Genomic DNA, 20100 nt, shown 5'->3' on the forward strand with positions numbered 1-20100 from the left:
ACTGCTACTTGAGTAAAGAAGTTTAGTCAGTACTTCTTTTTAAACACGAGTATCTGTACTGCTACTTGAGTAAAGAAGTTTAGTCAGTACTTCTTTTTAAACACGAGTATCTGTACTGCTACTTGAGTAAAGAAGTTTAGTCAGTACTTCTTTTTAAACACGAGTATCTGCACTGCTACTTGAGTAAAGAAGTTTAGTCAGTACTTCTTTTTAAACACGAGTATCTGTACTGCTACTTGAGTAAAGAAGTTTAGTCAGTACTTCTTTTTAAACACGAGTATCTGTACTGCTACTTGAGTAAAGAAGTTTAGTCAGTACTTCTTTTTAAACACGAGTATCTGTACTGCTACTTGAGTAAAGAAGTTTAGTCAGTAGTTCTTTTTAAACACGAGTATCTGTACTGCTACTTGAGTAAAGAAGTTTAGTCAGTAGTTCTTTTTAAACACGAGTATCTGTACTGCTACTTGAGTAAAGAAGTTTAGTCAGTAGTTCTTTTTAAACACGAGTATCTGTACTGCTACTTGAGTAAAGAAGTTTAGTCAGTAGTTCTTTTTAAACACGAGTATCTGTACTGCTACTTGAGTAAAGAAGTTTAGTCAGTACTTCTTTTTAAACACGAGTATCTGTACTGCTACTTGAGTAAAGAAGTTTAGTCAGTACTTCTTTTTAAACACGAGTATCTGTACTGCTACTTGAGTAAAGAAGTTTAGTCAGTACTTCTTTTTAAACACGAGTATCTGTACTGCTACTTGAGTAAAGAAGTTTAGTCAGTACTTCTTTTTAAACACGAGTATCTGTACTGCTACTTGAGTAAAGAAGTTTAGTCAGTAGTTCTTTTTAAACACGAGTATCTGTACTGCTACTTGAGTAAAGAAGTTTAGTCAGTAGTTCTTTTTAAACACGAGTATCTGTACTGCTACTTGAGTAAAGAAGTTTAGTCAGTACTTCTTTTTAAACACGAGTATCTGTACTGCTACTTGAGTAAAGAAGTTTAGTCAGTAGTTCTTTTTAAACACGAGTATCTGTACTGCTACTTGAGTAAAGAAGTTTAGTCAGTACTTCTTTTTAAACACGAGTATCTGTACTGCTACTTGAGTAAAGAAGTTTAGTCAGTAGTTCTTTTTAAACACGAGTATCTGTACTGCTACTTGAGTAAAGAAGTTTAGTCAGTACTTCTTTTTAAACACGAGTATCTGCACTGCTACTTGAGTAAAGAAGTTTAGTCAGTAGTTCTTTTAAACACGAGTATCTGTACTGCTACTTGAGTAAAGAAGTTTAGTCAGTACTTCTTTTTAAACACGAGTATCTGTACTGCTACTTGAGTAAAGAAGTTTAGTCAGTAGTTATTTTTAAACACGAGTATCTGTACTGCTACTTGAGTAAAGAAGTTTAGTCAGTAGTTCTTTTTAAACACGAGTATCTGTACTGCTACTTGAGTAAAGAAGTTTAGTCAGTACTTCTTTTAAACACGAGTATCTGTACTGCTACTTGAGTAAAGAAGTTTAGTCAGTAGTTCTTTTTAAACACGAGTATCTGTACTGCTACTTGAGTAAAGAAGTTTAGTCAGTAGTTCTTTTTAAACACGAGTATCTGTACTGCTACTTGAGTAAAGAAGTTTAGTCAGTAGTTCTTTTTAAACACGAGTATCTGTACTGCTACTTGAGTAAAGAAGTTTAGTCAGTAGTTCTTTTTAAACACGAGTATCTGTACTGCTACTTGAGTAAAGAAGTTTAGTCAGTACTTCTTTTTAAACACGAGTATCTGTACTGCTACTTGAGTAAAGAAGTTTAGTCAGTACTTCTTTTTAAACACGAGTATCTGTACTGCTACTTGAGTAAAGAAGTTTAGTCAGTACTTCTTTTTAAACACGAGTATCTGTACTGCTACTTGAGTAAAGAAGTTTAGTCAGTAGTTCTTTTTAAACACGAGTATCTGTACTGCTACTTGAGTAAAGAAGTTTAGTCAGTAGTTCTTTTTAAACACGAGTATCTGTACTGCTACTTGAGTAAAGAAGTTTAGTCAGTACTTCTTTTTAAACACGAGTATCTGTACTGCTACTTGAGTAAAGAAGTTTAGTCAGTAGTTCTTTTTAAACACGAGTATCTGTACTGCTACTTGAGTAAAGAAGTTTAGTCAGTACTTCTTTTTAAACACGAGTATCTGTACTGCTACTTGAGTAAAGAAGTTTAGTCAGTAGTTCTTTTTAAACACGAGTATCTGTACTGCTACTTGAGTAAAGAAGTTTAGTCAGTACTTCTTTTTAAACACGAGTATCTGTACTGCTACTTGAGTAAAGAAGTTTAGTCAGTAGTTCTTTTTAAACACGAGTATCTGTACTGCTACTTGAGTAAAGAAGTTTAGTCAGTACTTCTTTTAAACACGAGTATCTGTACTGCTACTTGAGTAAAGAAGTTTAGTCAGTAGTTCTTTTTAAACACGAGTATCTGTACTGCTACTTGAGTAAAGAAGTTTAGTCAGTAGTTCTTTTTAAACACGAGTATCTGTACTGCTACTTGAGTAAAGAAGTTTAGTCAGTAGTTCTTTTTAAACACGAGTATCTGTACTGCTACTTGAGTAAAGAAGTTTAGTCAGTACTTCTTTTAAACACGAGTATCTGTACTGCTACTTGAGTAAAGAAGTTTAGTCAGTAGTTCTTTTTAAACACGAGTATCTGTACTGCTACTTGAGTAAAGAAGTTTAGTCAGTAGTTCTTTTTAAACACGAGTATCTGTACTGCTACTTGAGTAAAGAAGTTTAGTCAGTACTTCTTTTTAAACACGAGTATCTGTACTGCTACTTGAGTAAAGAAGTTTAGTCAGTACTTCTTTTTAAACACGAGTATCTGTACTGCTACTTGAGTAAAGAAGTTTAGTCAGTAGTTCTTTTTAAACACGAGTATCTGTACTGCTACTTGAGTAAAGAAGTTTAGTCAGTAGTTCTTTTTAAACACGAGTATCTGTACTGCTACTTGAGTAAAGAAGTTTAGTCAGTACTTCTTTTTAAACACGAGTATCTGTACTGCTACTTGAGTAAAGAAGTTTAGTCAGTACTTCTTTTTAAACACGAGTATCTGTACTGCTACTTGAGTAAAGAAGTTTAGTCAGTACTTCTTTTTAAACACGAGTATCTGTACTGCTACTTGAGTAAAGAAGTTTAGTCAGTACTTCTTTTAAACACGAGTATCTGTACTGCTACTTGAGTAAAGAAGTTTAGTCAGTAGTTCTTTTTAAACACGAGTATCTGTACTGCTACTTGAGTAAAGAAGTTTAGTCAGTACTTCTGTTTAAACACGAGTATCTGTACTGCTACTTGAGTAAAGAAGTTTAGTCAGTACTTCTTTTTAAACACGAGTATCTTTACTGCTACTTGAGTAAAGAAGTTTAGTCAGTAGTTCTTTTAAACACGAGTATCTGTACTGCTACTTGAGTAAAGAAGTTTAGTCAGTACTTCTGTTTAAACACGAGTATCTGTACTGCTACTTGAGTAAAGAAGTTTAGTCAGTACTTCTTTTTAAACACGAGTATCTGTACTGCTACTTGAGTAAAGAAGTTTAGTCAGTACTTCTTTTAAACACGAGTATCTGTACTGCTACTTGAGTAAAGAAGTTTAGTCAGTACTTCTTTTTAAACACGAGTATCTTTACTGCTACTTGAGTAAAGAAGTTTAGTCAGTAGTTCTTTTTAAACACGAGTATCTGTACTGCTACTTGAGTAAAGAAGTTTAGTCAGTACTTCTTTTTAAACACGAGTATCTGTACTGCTACTTGAGTAAAGAAGTTTAGTCAGTACTTCTTTTAAACACGAGTATCTGTACTGCTACTTGAGTAAAGAAGTTTAGTCAGTAGTTCTTTTTAAACACGAGTATCTGTACTGCTACTTGAGTAAAGACGTTTAGTCAGTACTTCTTTTTAAACACGAGTATCTGTACTGCTACTTGAGTAAAGACGTTTAGTCAGTACTTCTTTTTAAACACGAGTATCTGTACTGCTACTTGAGTAAAGAAGTTTAGTCAGTAGTTCTTTTTAAACACGAGTATCTGTACTGCTACTTGAGTAAAGAAGTTTAGTCAGTAGTTCTTTTTAAACACGAGTATCTGTACTGCTACTTGAGTAAAGAAGTTTAGTCAGTAGTTCTTTTTAAACACGAGTATCTGTACTGCTACTTGAGTAAAGAAGTTTAGTCAGTAGTTCTTTTTAAACACGAGTATCTGTACTGCTACTTGAGTAAAGAAGTTTAGTCAGTACTTCTTTTAAACACGAGTATCTGTACTGCTACTTGAGTAAAGAAGTTTAGTCAGTAGTTCTTTTTAAACACGAGTATCTGTACTGCTACTTGAGTAAAGAAGTTTAGTCAGTAGTTCTTTTTAAACACGAGTATCTGTACTGCTACTTGAGTAAAGAAGTTTAGTCAGTACTTCTTTTAAACACGAGTATCTGTACTGCTACTTGAGTAAAGAAGTTTAGTCAGTACTTCTTTTAAACACGAGTATCTGTACTGCTACTTGAGTAAAGAAGTTTAGTCAGTACTTCTTTTAAACACGAGTATCTGTACTGCTACTTGAGTAAAGAAGTTTAGTCAGTACTTCTTTTTAAACACGAGTATCTGTACTGCTACTTGAGTAAAGAAGTTTAGTCAGTACTTCTTTTAAACACGAGTATCTGTACTGCTACTTGAGTAAAGAAGTTTAGTCAGTACTTCTTTTTAAACACGAGTATCTGTACTGCTACTTGAGTAAAGAAGTTTAGTCAGTAGTTCTTTTTAAACACGAGTATCTGTACTGCTACTTGAGTAAAGAAGTTTAGTCAGTACTTCTTTTTAAACACGAGTATCTGTACTGCTACTTGAGTAAAGAAGTTTAGTCAGTACTTCTTTTAAACACGAGTATCTGTACTGCTACTTGAGTAAAGAAGTTTAGTCAGTAGTTCTTTTTAAACACGAGTATCTGTACTGCTACTTGAGTAAAGAAGTTTAGTCAGTACTTCTTTTTAAACACGAGTATCTGTACTGCTACTTGAGTAAAGAAGTTTAGTCAGTAGTTCTTTTTAAACACGAGTATCTGTACTGCTACTTGAGTAAAGAAGTTTAGTCAGTACTTCTTTTTAAACACGAGTATCTGTACTGCTACTTGAGTAAAGAAGTTTAGTCAGTAGTTCTTTTTAAACACGAGTATCTGTACTGCTACTTGAGTAAAGAAGTTTAGTCAGTAGTTCTTTTTAAACACGAGTATCTGTACTGCTACTTGAGTAAAGAAGTTTAGTCAGTACTTCTGTTTAAACACGAGTATCTGTACTGCTACTTGAGTAAAGAAGTTTAGTCAGTACTTCTTTTTAAACACGAGTATCTGTACTGCTACTTGAGTAAAGAAGTTTAGTCAGTACTTCTGTTTAAACACGAGTATCTTTACTGCTACTTGAGTAAAGAAGTTTAGTCAGTAGTTCTTTTAAACACGAGTATCTGTACTGCTACTTGAGTAAAGAAGTTTAGTCAGTACTTCTGTTTAAACACGAGTATCTTTACTGCTACTTGAGTAAAGAAGTTTAGTCAGTAGTTCTTTTAAACACGAGTATCTTTACTGCTACTTGAGTAAAGAAGTTTAGTCAGTACTTCTTTTTAAACACGAGTATCTTTACTGCTACTTGAGTAAAGAAGTTTAGTCAGTACTTCTTTTTAAACACGAGTATCTGTACTGCTACTTGAGTAAAGAAGTTTAGTCAGTACTTCTTTTTAAACACGAGTATCTGTACTGCTACTTGAGTAAAGAAGTTTAGTCAGTACTTCTTTTTAAACACGAGTATCTGTACTGCTACTTGAGTAAAGAAGTTTAGTCAGTACTTCTTTTAAACACGAGTATCTGTACTGCTACTTGAGTAAAGAAGTTTAGTCAGTACTTCTTTTTAAACACGAGTATCTGTACTGCTACTTGAGTAAAGAAGTTTAGTCAGTACTTCTTTTAAACACGAGTATCTGTACTGCTACTTGAGTAAAGAAGTTTAGTCAGTACTTCTTTTTAAACACGAGTATCTGTACTGCTACTTGAGTAAAGAAGTTTAGTCAGTACTTCTTTTTAAACACGAGTATCTGTACTGCTACTTGAGTAAAGAAGTTTAGTCAGTACTTCTTTTTAAACACGAGTATCTGTACTGCTACTTGAGTAAAGAAGTTTAGTCAGTAGTTCTTTTTAAACACGAGTATCTGTACTGCTACTTGAGTAAAGAAGTTTAGTCAGTACTTCTTTTTAAACACGAGTATCTGTACTGCTACTTGAGTAAAGAAGTTTAGTCAGTAGTTCTTTTTAAACACGAGTATCTGTACTGCTACTTGAGTAAAGAAGTTTAGTCAGTACTTCTTTTTAAACACGAGTATCTGTACTGCTACTTGAGTAAAGAAGTTTAGTCAGTAGTTCTTTTTAAACACGAGTATCTGTACTGCTACTTGAGTAAAGAAGTTTAGTCAGTACTTCTTTTTAAACACGAGTATCTGTACTGCTACTTGAGCAAAGAAGTTTAGTCAGTACTTCTTTTAAAACACGAGTATCTGTACTGCTACTTGAGTAAAGAAGTTTAGTCAGTAGTTCTGTTTAAACACGAGTATCTGTACTGCTACTTGAGTAAAGAAGTTTAGTCAGTACTTCTTTTTAAACACGAGTATCTGTACTGCTACTTGAGTAAAGAAGTTTAGTCAGTACTTCTTTTTAAACACGAGTATCTGTACTGCTACTTGAGTAAAGAAGTTTAGTCAGTACTTCTTTTTAAACACGAGTATCTGTACTGCTACTTGAGTAAAGAAGTTTAGTCAGTACTTCTTTTTAAACACGAGTATCTGTACTGCTACTTGAGTAAAGAAGTTTAGTCAGTAGTTCTTTTTAAACACGAGTATCTGTACTGCTACTTGAGTAAAGAAGTTTAGTCAGTACTTCTTTTTAAACACGAGTATCTGTACTGCTACTTGAGCAAAGAAGTTTAGTCAGTACTTCTTTTAAAACACGAGTATCTGTACTGCTACTTGAGTAAAGAAGTTTAGTCAGTAGTTCTGTTTAAACACGAGTATCTGTACTGCTACTTGAGTAAAGAAGTTTAGTCAGTACTTCTTTTAAACACGAGTATCTGTACTGCTACTTGAGTAAAGAAGTTTAGTCAGTACTTCTTTTTAAACACGAGTATCTGTACTGCTACTTGAGTAAAGAAGTTTAGTCAGTACTTCTTTTTAAACACGAGTATCTGTACTGCTACTTGAGTAAAGAAGTTTAGTCAGTAGTTCTTTTTAAACACGAGTATCTGTACTGCTACTTGAGTAAAGAAGTTTAGTCAGTACTTCTTTTAAACACGAGTATCTGTACTGCTACTTGAGTAAAGAAGTTTAGTCAGTACTTCTTTTAAACACGAGTATCTGTACTGCTACTTGAGTAAAGAAGTTTAGTCAGTAGTTCTTTTTAAACACGAGTATCTGTACTGCTACTTGAGTAAAGAAGTTTAGTCAGTAGTTCTTTTTAAACACGAGTATCTGTACTGCTACTTGAGTAAAGAAGTTTAGTCAGTAGTTCTTTTTAAACACGAGTATCTGTACTGCTACTTGAGTAAAGAAGTTTAGTCAGTACTTCTTTTTAAACACGAGTATCTGTACTGCTACTTGAGTAAAGAAGTTTAGTCAGTACTTCTTTTTAAACACGAGTATCTGTACTGCTACTTGAGTAAAGAAGTTTAGTCAGTACTTCTTTTAAACACGAGTATCTGTACTGCTACTTGAGTAAAGAAGTTTAGTCAGTAGTTCTTTTTAAACACGAGTATCTGTACTGCTACTTGAGTAAAGAAGTTTAGTCAGTACTTCTTTTTAAACACGAGTATCTGTACTGCTACTTGAGTAAAGAAGTTTAGTCAGTACTTCTTTTAAACACGAGTATCTGTACTGCTACTTGAGTAAAGAAGTTTAGTCAGTACTTCTTTTAAACACGAGTATCTGTACTGCTACTTGAGTAAAGAAGTTTAGTCAGTACTTCTTTTTAAACACGAGTATCTGTACTGCTACTTGAGTAAAGAAGTTTAGTCAGTACTTCTTTTTAAACACGAGTATCTGTACTGCTACTTGAGTGAAGAAGTTTAGTCAGTACTTCTTTTTAAACACGAGTATCTGTACTGCTACTTGAGTAAAGAAGTTTAGTCAGTACTTCTTTTAAACACGAGTATCTGTACTGCTACTTGAGTAAAGAAGTTTAGTCAGTACTTCTTTTAAACACGAGTATCTGTACTGCTACTTGAGTAAAGAAGTTTAGTCAGTAGTTCTTTTTAAACACGAGTATCTGTACTGCTACTTGAGTAAAGAAGTTTAGTCAGTAGTTCTTTTTAAACACGAGTATCTGTACTGCTACTTGAGTAAAGAAGTTTAGTCAGTACTTCTTTTTAAACACGAGTATCTGTACTGCTACTTGAGTAAAGAAGTTTAGTCAGTACTTCTGTTTAAACACGAGTATCTGTACTGCTACTTGAGTAAAGAAGTTTAGTCAGTAGTTCTTTTTAAACACGAGTATCTGTACTGCTACTTGAGTAAAGGGTGAGTGTATCTCTGGCTGCTGGATGGACATGTGGTTAGGGTGACTCTCACAGTTTACCATCAGTATGTTTTATTTAATTTAAGTTGATCTCTTTCTATTTCTTAACGCTGTTCCGGTTACATTTCAGCCAATCATTGTGTGTGTGAAGAATATCATGAGTAAGATTCAGTTATCATAGCTAACAGACCTCTAGCGTTACAAACATTGGACTGACGGTCTGATAACATCTAAAGCCCTTCAGTAGTGTTTTATTCTCAGAGTTCAGATGTTTTATCTTTACGGTCTACTGTATATTTTCTATTTTTTAATGCTGCTTTATTCTATTTTGATATTATTGTTTATTTGTACTCTTTAAAATGTACTTATGTGCAATGCCTCGTCGTTTTATGCTGCTGCAAAGCAAACATGTCCCAAATTGGGATCAATAAAGTACCTCTTACCTTATCTGATCTGATCTTATAACATCGCTCCCAGTCTTTTAAAACCCATTACAGTCAAACTTCCCTAAAGACCTTCTGACATCGCTCTCAATTCAAACAAGAATCCATTTCATTTTAAGCATATAAGTTCTCTTCTGAAATAGAGAATCAAAGAATGTGTGGATGTGTAAGTTCCCAGTTCAAAAGAGGGGCATATCCAGTATTTCTACTGTTCAAGTTCATTATTAGTTATATTTCTAAACAGCTTCAAACATCGCTCAAAGCCCCATAGCACGGCTAACAGCTTTTTAAAATCACTGACTTCACTAAAAACCTTCTGACATCGCATTTCACATTCTAACAGTAACATTCTTTTCAAATCACTAACAGCCGTCTAACATCACTAACAGTCTCTTTACATTACTAAAAACCTTCTGAGGAACCTATTCATATTCCCAGGTCAACAAAGCTGATACTCTTTGGTGATGCACGCTTCTTTGAGCACTCATTAGTGTTCTGCTTTACGAATGTGTGCTCGCCTCTATTTAATATGTTAGTCTGCTCTTTTATGTTTTGCTTTCATCTGTAGTCACTGTCCCCCTTTTCTGTGTAAATGCTAATGTCCCCTCTGTGGGACGAATAAAGGATTTCACTGAATTAAATAAACTAAATATGCTTCCCAACCATTAGGCCCTTCAAAGTAAATCAGGGAGCATTGTTGGTGTTACAGGAGAGGCTTGCATGTTTGAGATTGGGATCCTGTGATGGTGTTTTGTGGCGGGCAGGAAGGAGAGAGTTTATTATGTTCATGTGTGCATGAGAAGGACTGCTGGGACTGTTTGATCCGCACCATTAACTCCTGAGTGTCGCTGCACTTTCCCCCAATGTCGTTTACTCTCATGCTCCCGTATCTCTTCATCTGGTTATCTGTTTATCATGCAATCTCTTCCCATTGTGTCTGTACAATTATATTATGAAACAATACATACATTTCTGCTCGTACAATGCTACACAGGTTGGTGCAATAAGTAAACATTAGCCACCTTTAGCTTAGCGGTGGTGACGTGAAGTCATGTGACCGTGCTGTAGTTCCTTTATAGCCCAACATAAGCCTCCTTTAGCTTAGCGGTGGTGAAGTGAAGTCATGTGACCGTGCTGTAGTTCCTTTATAGCCCAACATTAGCCTCCTTTAGCTTAGCGGTGGTGACGTGAAGTCATGTGACCGTGCTGTAGTTCCTTTATAGCCCAACATTAGCCTCCTTTAGCTTAGCGGTGGTGACGTGAAGTCATGTGACCGTGCTGTAGTTCCTTTATAGCCCAACATTAGCCTCCTTTAGCTTAGCGGTGGTGACGTGAAGTCATGTGACCGTGCTGTAGTTCCTTTATAGCCCAACATTAGCCACCTTTAGCTTAGCGGTGGTGACGTGAAGTCATGTGACCGTGCTGTAGTTCCTTTATAGCCCAACATTAGCCACCTTTAGTTTAGCGGTGGTGACGTGAAGTCATGTGACCGTGCTGTAGTTCCTTTATAGCCCAACGTTAGCCTCCTTTAGCTTAGCGGTGGTGAAGTGAAGTCATGTGACCGTGCTGTAGTTCCTTTATAGCCCAACATTAGCCTCCTTTAGCTTAGCGGTGGTGACGTGAAGTCATGTGACCGTGCTGTAGTTCCTTTATAGCCCAACATTAGCCTCCTTTAGCTTAGCGGTGGTGACGTGAAGTCATGTGACCGTGCTGTAGTTCCTTTATAGCCCAACATTAGCTTTTTACTTCATAAATCATAAAGTGGTGTTAATGTGTATATGGAGATTATAAGTATCATTACAAAACCACATGGAGAAATCCCAGTGGACCAGGGAGATGCTGCATTCAGGGGCCATCACAGAAACATGAGCAACACTCTCTTCAAACTTTCTGATGGACGAGACTCGACTTTTCTGTTGTTGAAAGCAGATTGAATTCCCCAGTCAGGGAAACGAATGGCTCCTCTCTGTTTTCTTGCTTCACTCAGCACTGTTTCAGCTCACAGTGACATGAGTGATGTGCTGTCAGACACTTCATCCGTCTTCTCTAAACTCAGAGAGGAGAGGCACGTCTTTGTTTTTTAACCCGTTAACATCACCAGCCTGGATCATCGCTCTTTCTCATGAACTACTGATAACTCTCTCCATCACTATTAGCACATCCTGACTCCTCAAAGATAGGATTTGGTAAAAAGATGCACGTTTTCTCTTTTTCCAACAGTTCTGTTACGACTTTTAAGAGTTGTGTAATCATCAAACCTCGACCCTCCACCTCTTTTTATTTGAACGAATCTCAAAAATGTTTTTACAAATCCTTGAGAGGTTTGCTTTCCAATAACTGCCCCTCTCTTTCCTGAACTGACGTTAAATCTTAAGTGACCTTCAGCAGATTAAAAGTATCTTGAAGGATTTGCTGGAAAGTTTTTAAGCAAAGCTGATCATTTATTTCTCTCTGTTGGGGTCCCTCAGGGCGCCTAGTCAGGACCCTTTCTTTTCTTTCAATACTTACTTCCTTTTGTTCAATAGTTCACTGTCCCATTATGTAGAACACACACTAATCAGCAAGGAAGAAATAAAGAATCTGGGAAACATTTATGTTTTCTCTCCTATTTATGAAAATAGCAGTGATTTGTGTCTTAAATTAACAACAAAACTAAAAATCCTACTTGCTCAAGGAAGATATCCATTATCCTGTACTTTAAAGAGTCCTCTCCTGCTGATGTTCAGGTGTATATCAGTATGTAGTGTCTCTACTTTAAAGAGTCCTCTCCTGCTGATGTTCAGGTGTATATCAGTATGTAGTGTCTCTACTTTAAAGAGTCCTCTCCTGCTGATGTTCAGGTGTATATCAGTATGTAGTGTCTCTACTTTAAAGAGTCCTCTCCTGCTGATGTTCAGGTGTATATCAGTATGTAGTGTCTCTACTTTAAAGAGTCCTCTCCTGCTGATGTTCAGGTGTATATCAGTATGTAGTGTCTCTACTTTAAAGAGTCCTCTCCTGCTGATGTTCAGGTGTATATCAGTGTGTAGTGTCTCTACTTTAAAGAGTTCTCTCCTGCTGATGTTCAGGTGTATATCAGTATGTAGTGTCTCTACTTTAAAGAGTCCTCTCCTGCTGATGTTCAGGTGTATATCAGTATGTAGTGTCTCTACTTTAAAGAGTCCTCTCCTGCTGATGTTCAGGTGTATATCAGTATGTAGTGTCTCTACTTTAAAGAGTCCTCTCCTGCTGATGTTCAGGTGTATATCAGTATGTAGTGTCTCTACTTTAAAGAGTCCTCTCCTGCTGATGTTCAGGTGTATATCAGTATGTAGTGTCTCTACTTTAAAGAGTCCTCTCCTGCTGATGTTCAGGTGTATATCAGTATGTAGTGTCTCTACTTTAAAGAGTCCTCTCCTGCTGATGTTCAGGTGTGTATCAGTATGTAGTGTCTCTACTTTAAAGAGTCCTCTCCAGCTGATGTTCAGGTGTATATCAGTATGTAGTGTCTCTACTTTAAAGAGTCCTCTCCTGCTGATGTTCAGGTGTATATCAGTATGTAGTGTCTCTACTTTAAAGAGTCCTCTCCTGCTGATGTCCAGGTGTATATCAGTATGTAGTGTCTCTACTTTAAAGAGTCCTCTCCTGCTGATGTTCAGGTGTGTATCAGTATGTAGTGTCTCTACTTTAAAGAGTCCTCTCCTGCTGATGTTCAGGTGTGTATCAGTATGTAGTGTCTCTACTTTAAAGAGTCCTCTCCTGCTGATGTTCAGGTGTGTATCAGTATGTAGTGTCTCTACTTTAAAGAGTTCTCTCCTGCTGATGTTCAGGTGTATATCAGTATGTAGTGTCTCTACTTTAAAGAGTCCTCTCCTGCTGATGTTCAGGTGTGTATCAGTATGTAGTGTCTCTACTTTAAAGAGTCCTCTCCTGCTGATGTTCAGGTGTGTATCAGTATGTAGTGTCTCTACTTTAAAGAGTCCTCTCCTGCTGATGTTCAGGTGTATATCAGTATGTAATGTCTCTACTTTAAAGAGTTCTCTCCTGCTGATGTTCAGGTGTATATCAGTATGTAGTGTCTCTACTTTAAAGAGTCCTCTCCTGCTGATGTTCAGGTGTATATCAGTATGTAGTGTCTCTACTTTAAAGAGTCCTCTCCTGCTGATGTTCAGGTGTATATCAGTATGTAGTGTCTCTACTTTAAAGAGTCCTCTCCTGCTGATGTTCAGGTGTATATCAGTATGTAGTGTCTCTACTTTAAAGAGTCCTCTCCTGCTGATGTTCAGGTGTATATCAGTATGTAGTGTCTCTACTTTAAAGAGTCCTCTCCTGCTGATGTTCAGGTGTATATCAGTATGTAGTGTCTCTACTTTAAAGAGTCCTCTCCTGCTGATGTTCAGGTGTATATCAGTATGTAGTGTCTCTACTTTAAAGAGTCCTCTCCTGCTAATGTTCAGGTGTATATCAGTATGTAGTGTCTCTACTTTAAAGAGTCCTCTCCTGCTGATGTTCAGGTGTATATCAGTATGTAGTGTCTCTACTTTAAAGAGTCCTCTCCTGCTGATGTTCAGGTGTATATCAGTATGTAGTGTCTCTACTTTAAAGAGTCATCTCCTGCTGATGTTCAGGTGTATATCAGTATGTAGTGTCTCTACTTTAAAGAGTCCTCTCCTGCTGATGTTCAGGTGTATATCAGTATGTAGTGTCTCTACTTTAAAGAGTCCTCTCCTGCTGATGTTCAGGTGTATATCAGTATGTAGTGTCTCTACTTTAAAGAGTCCTCTCCTGCTGATGTCCAGGTGTATATCAGTATGTAGTGTCTCTACTTTAAAGAGTCCTCTCCTGCTGATGTTCAGGTGTATATCAGTATGTAGTGTCTCTACTTTAAAGAGTCCTCTCCTGCTGATGTTCAGGTGTATATCAGTATTTCTCTTCAGACCTCATTCACTCAGCAGCATCTCTGAGATCTAAAGACGTTTCCCTCTCCAGGAAACAGACGAAGCTATCGCTGCTCCTCAGAAAGTGTTTTTAAATCTGAGTTGAGGCACATCTTTATTCAAATGTAGGACGAGATGTATTTTACCCACTCAGTTTATTTTTACTTTTATTTTCACCACAACACGATCTGCACTCTCTCTTGATGTGGCTCCAGCAAACAAAACGAACCCCTCAAAGATCGCCTAGTTTGCAGAATCCACTTCTTCGTGCCTCCCGTTTACCTTCAGTTTCGCTTTGAATCCAGATCTTGTGTAACTAGATATTTTACTACATCGCCAAGTACATGTGAATGAATTCAATATTTAAATAATCTGTTAAAAAGATTGTTTCGTTAATAACAGATAACTTATAACAATAATAACAATAAGAATAAGAATAACTTATTTCCATTAGAAAAAGACTCTTTAAAGCTACAGAACAGAAAGTCCTTAGTCTGAATCTAAAAGGTCATCTATTGTGAATAATCCACCAAACAACCACGAAGCGCAACGAGTCACCAGAGGACTCTGAATGCCTCTGATATTAAACCTATCATCGTAGTTATCCTTATTATGATCAGGGCGATGTTGCAGGAGGAGAGGTGGAAAGGTGTATCAGGAATGTAAGGAAGCCTGGAGGGACAGTTGTAAAACATGTGATATTGCAATTAAGTAAAAACGTAGCCTCGTTTCCAGGCCTGGAGCGTCAATATAGCTCCCATTCTGTCCTGCAATACACTCTTATTATTCTGGACCACACAGGTAAGATACCTGTAGTGAATACAGACACTCTTATTAGTGACCAGAACACAAGAAGAAGACAGCTGTATAATGAGTGTAAGGAAGCCTGGAGGGACAATTCCTGTTAGTAAGGGGGAGAGATCTGACATTTCTGCAGACTAAATCCATACCAGACATGACGAAGCGTACTTAATTTAGGAATAATATGCAATGAATAAGTCCTGTTTCTGTTATCATTACTGCTACTATGACTGTAAGGAAGCCTGGAGGGACAATTTAGTGAGATTTAACTCTAACAAACTTGTCAAGCACTTTTTCACCACTTGCAGTAAAACCAGTTTCCAGCCTCAGAGCGTACAGTACTATACGCTGAATCACAACGTGTCAACAACAGGAGAGGATGAACCATCATGATGAATGTAAGGAAGCCTGGAGGGACAAATACAGTGAGATGAACTCTTCTTAGTTTGACAGGAGAGATGGACATCCACACGTCTCTGTAGTTATTGTCTGTAAAGCAAGTTTTCACCACTCTTCACGTTGTAAAACATGTTTCCTCAGAGCCTACAGACAACATGCATGCTCTCCTGTAATCCAACAATGTGTTTCTACAGCACAAGGTTCCCGTGGTGAAGACAGATTAAAAAGACTCTCCGATTAGTGACCTAACAAACCAGAGAACGACACGAGAAGAAGACGCTGTGAGAACCTGAGCAGCAGATGTTTGGACCACCTGTTAGAGACGCTGACCTGTGAGTGAGACGCTGCTTCACTTAGAGTGTGTCCTCAAGTACACTCACTCACTCACTCACACACACACACACACACACACACACACACACACACACACACACACACACACACACACACACACACACACACACACACACACACACACACACACACACACACACACACACACACACACACACACACACACACACACACACACACACACACACACACACACACACACACACACACACACTCACTCACTCACTCACACACACACACACACACACACACACTCGGAGCTTTATGTTATCTCATGAACGGGAGTCCACCCACACCTCTCACACACCTCTCACACACTCTCCTACACTAACAGGACCCTGTTGGCTTCAGTTTATCTTGCTGCAGTCTTCAAAAGCACTGAGGGCAAAATGTTATTCTGCTGCCCCCAGCTACACTGTGTGTGTGTGTGTGTGTGTGTGTGTGTGTGTGTGTGTGTGTGTGTGTGTGTGTGTGTGTGTGTGTGTTGTTGTGATGGAGAAGTGTGGTTCAGAGGTTATCAGCTTATTAAACGGGGGGTTATCAGCCTGATGGTGAAGGTCATGTTGGGTTTATCACACACTGAAAAACAACTTTAATTGAGTGCATGTTGTCAGCATATTTCTCAGGACTGTTTCAGGTCAGCTGAAAACACTAATATGTGGTTCAAGTTTGCTTATGTTTCTCAGACAGTTTATGTTTCATGCATACTTTATTCAAAACAGCTAACAGCTGCTAAATACCTCTTCTGCTGACTATGTAACTAAACAAACAAACAACCAACTAACCAACCAACCAACCAACTGTTTAACTAAACAAACAAACAAACAAACAAACAAACAACCAGCCAGCCAGCCAGCCAGCCAGCCAGCCAGCCAGCCAGCCAACCAGCCAGCCAGCCAGCCAGCCAGCCAACAAACCAACCAACCAACCAACCAACAAACCAACCAACCAACCATCTAACCAACTGACTATTTAACCAACCAACCAACCAACCAACCAACCAACCAACCAACCAACCATCCAACCAACCAACCAACCAACCAACCAACCAACCAACCAACCATCCATCTAACTAACCAGGAGATGATACCATCAGAAACACTGAGAGGACGCTCAAACAATCACCAGATTCTTTACCTGTCCGGTTGAAACAAGCATGTATTTTATAAATGCACATTAAACAATTTCAGTGAACGTGTTTTTAACACATGATTATCCAAGGTGTTGCAGTGAGAGCAGGTCATGCTGTACAGCACTGATCATGCTATTAATGTAGTCTCTCAATACCTACACATGTAACTTCTTGTTTATATGAAGATATTCAACCTGTTAAAACCTGAGCCTGTTGTTCAGGTCTCAGGCTCCAAAATGACATTCCCAGAACAAATGACCATATCTTCTCTTCTAAAAGGGTTAAATTAATAATCTTTTTTCTCAAAGTAATGATAAACCTGTGAGTTGAATGTAGAAAAGTCAGATTCAATATAAATGTGTTTTATTTTAAAGAAAATTCAGATTGAACATGGTAAAAAACTGTAAATTATAGTGTCCGTCCAAAACATATTTTGTACTTATAGTGAAAACTAACCTTGGATGATGGATTAGTAGACTAAAAGCTTTAGGAATCCAAAGAACAACATATAATAAGTACCCTGTTTCAAGATTGATGCAAAACAAGTGATATTTGACCTTTTTAGAGAGATTTAGGAAAAAAAACCTCTTCTGGGGCTATTTGGGTGGATTTTTCATATCTCTGGCCCCCCCTGCTGGATTTTGACATGTGACATCTCTTTCTAACCATCAGAGCCAATGGAATCGAGGGGAACTCCCACATAGTCCTTATTTGGTCATGTGTGTGTATTATACTGCCGCATAGCCAAGACCGGAAGCAGCAACCTCTCTGGTGGCTACCATTAGCAGCTAATTTTTGCTCTGCGATTTTTACATAAAAATGGAATTATGGATTATAAATAATTCCAATTATTGCCCAGAAACTTTATCAACCTATGGATTAACCGATTCAGCCCGTTTTTTCCCGTTTTAATGCCATTGAACACGTCTTTTGATCAGATTAACAGCTACGGTGAGACGATCTCCCTAGAAGCTACGTAAAGGTACGTGTTGTGATGTCTGTCTTTGCTTCCCCTGTCTTAAATTCAGATCACTCAGTGATGATACTATATACCTGAATAATCTGTGGAACCTCAGCTTTAATCGGAGATCTTGTATGTGCAGCTACGATAAGTAATAAGGGTACTTTTATCTTGAGTTCTGAGCCAATGTCCGTTAGCATTTTTCGCTAAGGGGTCATTCAGATGCTTCTTATGAGACTTGTGTTTTGTTTTGGTAAAAATGGTTTATATCGTCAGTTAGCTGAGATTATTTCCGTTGATCTGGTACTACACATTAATAGGTTCTTAAATATTAAGATCCCCTGAGACACAGTGTCCTGAAAAAACAAAAAACAGGGTCCCCTGGGGCTTAACAGGTTAATCTCCTCTACAGTTCCAAATCAGTCAATCAATAACTCTCAACTAATCATCACTTAACGAGTCATTAACGAGAGTTTACTGACCGGTGCACTTCCTGCTGCTGTCGTCCTTCTTGGAGGAACTCATCAGTTTGCAGTTGAAGTTCTCCTCCCAGTACTCAGCAAACCAGACGTTCCTGCGGTTGTTCTCCAGAGTCCGAGAGGTGAAGTAAGCATCGAAGCCTGAAACACAAGAAACACCAGGTGAATAAAACAAATGCACCTTTTAGGATTTAAGGTTACATGTCAGAGGCAGCGCAGAGTGAAGAGAATAACTGGAAGGAGACAAACACATGAGGAAATGCAAAGATTCAAAGTAGGAAAACTGCAAGACCAGGGGACACTAAAGAGTGACGCACACAGCTGGAGACAAGAGGACACTAAACAGTGACGCACACAGCTGGGAGAACAGGGGACACTAAAGAGTGACGCACACAGCTGGGAGACCAGGGGACACTAAAGAGTGACGCACACAGCTGGAGACCAGGGGACACTAAAGAGTGACGCACACAGCTGGAGACAAGAGGACACTAAACAGTGACGCACACAGCTGGGAGAACAGGGGACACTAAAGAGTGACGCACACAGCTGGGAGACCAGGGGACACTAAAGAGTGACGCACACAGCTGGGAGACCAGGGGAAACTAAAGAGTGATGCACACAGCTGGGAGACCAGGGGACACTAAAGAGTGACGCACACAGCTGGGAGAACAGGGGACACTAAAGAGTGATGCACACAGCTGGGAGAACAGGGGACACTAAAGAGTGATGCACACAGCTGGGAGACCAGGGGACACTAAACAGTGACGCACACAGCTGGAGACCAGGGGACACTAAAGAGTGACGCACACAGCTGGGAGACCAGGGGACACTAAACAGTGACGCACACAGCGTCACTGTTTATAGCCTTTGTTACCCTACTAGCCAGACGCCTGATATTGCTCATATGGAAGTCTCCAACATCCCCTTCAAACACCTCGTGGTTAAAAAAAGTCCTAAATTCAGCTAAACTCGAGAAAACAAGGTGCATGCTGGGGGGGTCCCTGGGGAAACTCCACAAGATGTGGAACCCCTTCTACAAGTGTACACGGGAGGTGGACATGCCGGATGTTTCTGTTCAACAGGGAGCTGGACATGCCGGATGTTTCTGTACAACAGGGTGGTGGACATGCCGGACGTCTCTGTACAACAGGGTGGTGGACATGCCAGATGTCTCTGTTCAACAGGGTGGTGGACATGCCGGATGTCTCTGTACAACAGGGTGGTGGACATGCCGGATGTCTCTGTACAACAGGGTGGTGGACATGCCGGATGTCTCTGTACAACAGGGTGGTGGACATGCCGGATGTCTCTGTTCAACAGGGTGGTGGACATGCCGGATGTCTCTGTACAACAGGGTGGTGGACATGCCGGAGGTCTCTGTACAACAGGGTGGTGGACATGCTGGATGTCTCTGTTCAACAGGGTGGTGGACATCCCGGAGGTCTCTGTTCAACAGGGTGGGGGACATGCGGTGTTAAACTGTGATTAGTGGGCGGCTGACTGACCAACAAGTGCTATGTTTTTATTTGATGTATTTGGTCTTTTTGTTCCATTTATACACATTGTTTGATTTCCACTTCGCATTATGTTATTAATAATGGACTTAGACTCCGAGCCTTTAGATTTTGACTTTGTTTTTTGTTGTTGATCTTTGTCCTGTCGCAGTCCATTTTTTGTTTTGTTTTATTTATTTTTTGTTTTGTCTTTCTGGCTGTTTGTTTATAAAAAGAAAAAAAAAGAAGCTGACTCAGATAAGGAGATGATACATTATGATGTGATATGCCGCGGACTGTACTTAATGTTACTCTGATCCGGTTACTTATGTTGTGGCAGATATTTAAGTAAGCTTTCTTAACGCTAATGTTCTAATAGTCAGATTGCTCTGAAGATGGGAGGTGATATTCTATTAATGTTCACGTTCACACAGTCGCTGATTTCTGCCGGCCGTCTTTCCTGCAACGGCAGCTTTTCTGTATTTCCTTTCTCCTGTAATATGACTTGATCGCTTTAAACTCCGCACACTGAGCTCTGATTGGTCAACAGGCAGTGCTTTCACTGAGTTGAGCTCTTATCC

The 20100-nt window shown here is 38.4% G+C and overlaps 1 protein-coding gene across 3 annotated transcripts in view; it reads right to left on the reverse strand.

Moving 5' to 3' along the window:
- grm7 (glutamate metabotropic receptor 7) overlaps nucleotides 1-20100 on the reverse strand; it is a 240060-nt gene that overhangs the window by 54007 nt on the left and 165953 nt on the right. For all 3 annotated transcript variants that reach the window (XM_079680198.1, XM_079680199.1, XM_079680200.1), the window contains one exon: nucleotides 18030-18167. In XM_079680198.1, coding sequence (XP_079536324.1) covers nucleotides 18030-18167 — 138 coding nt within the window. The remainder of the gene's footprint in view (nucleotides 1-18029; nucleotides 18168-20100) is intronic.

This window comes from Notothenia rossii (assembly GCF_949606895.1).
Source record: "Notothenia rossii genome assembly, chromosome: 5".
In the NCBI taxonomy this organism is placed as follows: Eukaryota; Metazoa; Chordata; class Actinopteri; order Perciformes; family Nototheniidae; genus Notothenia; species Notothenia rossii.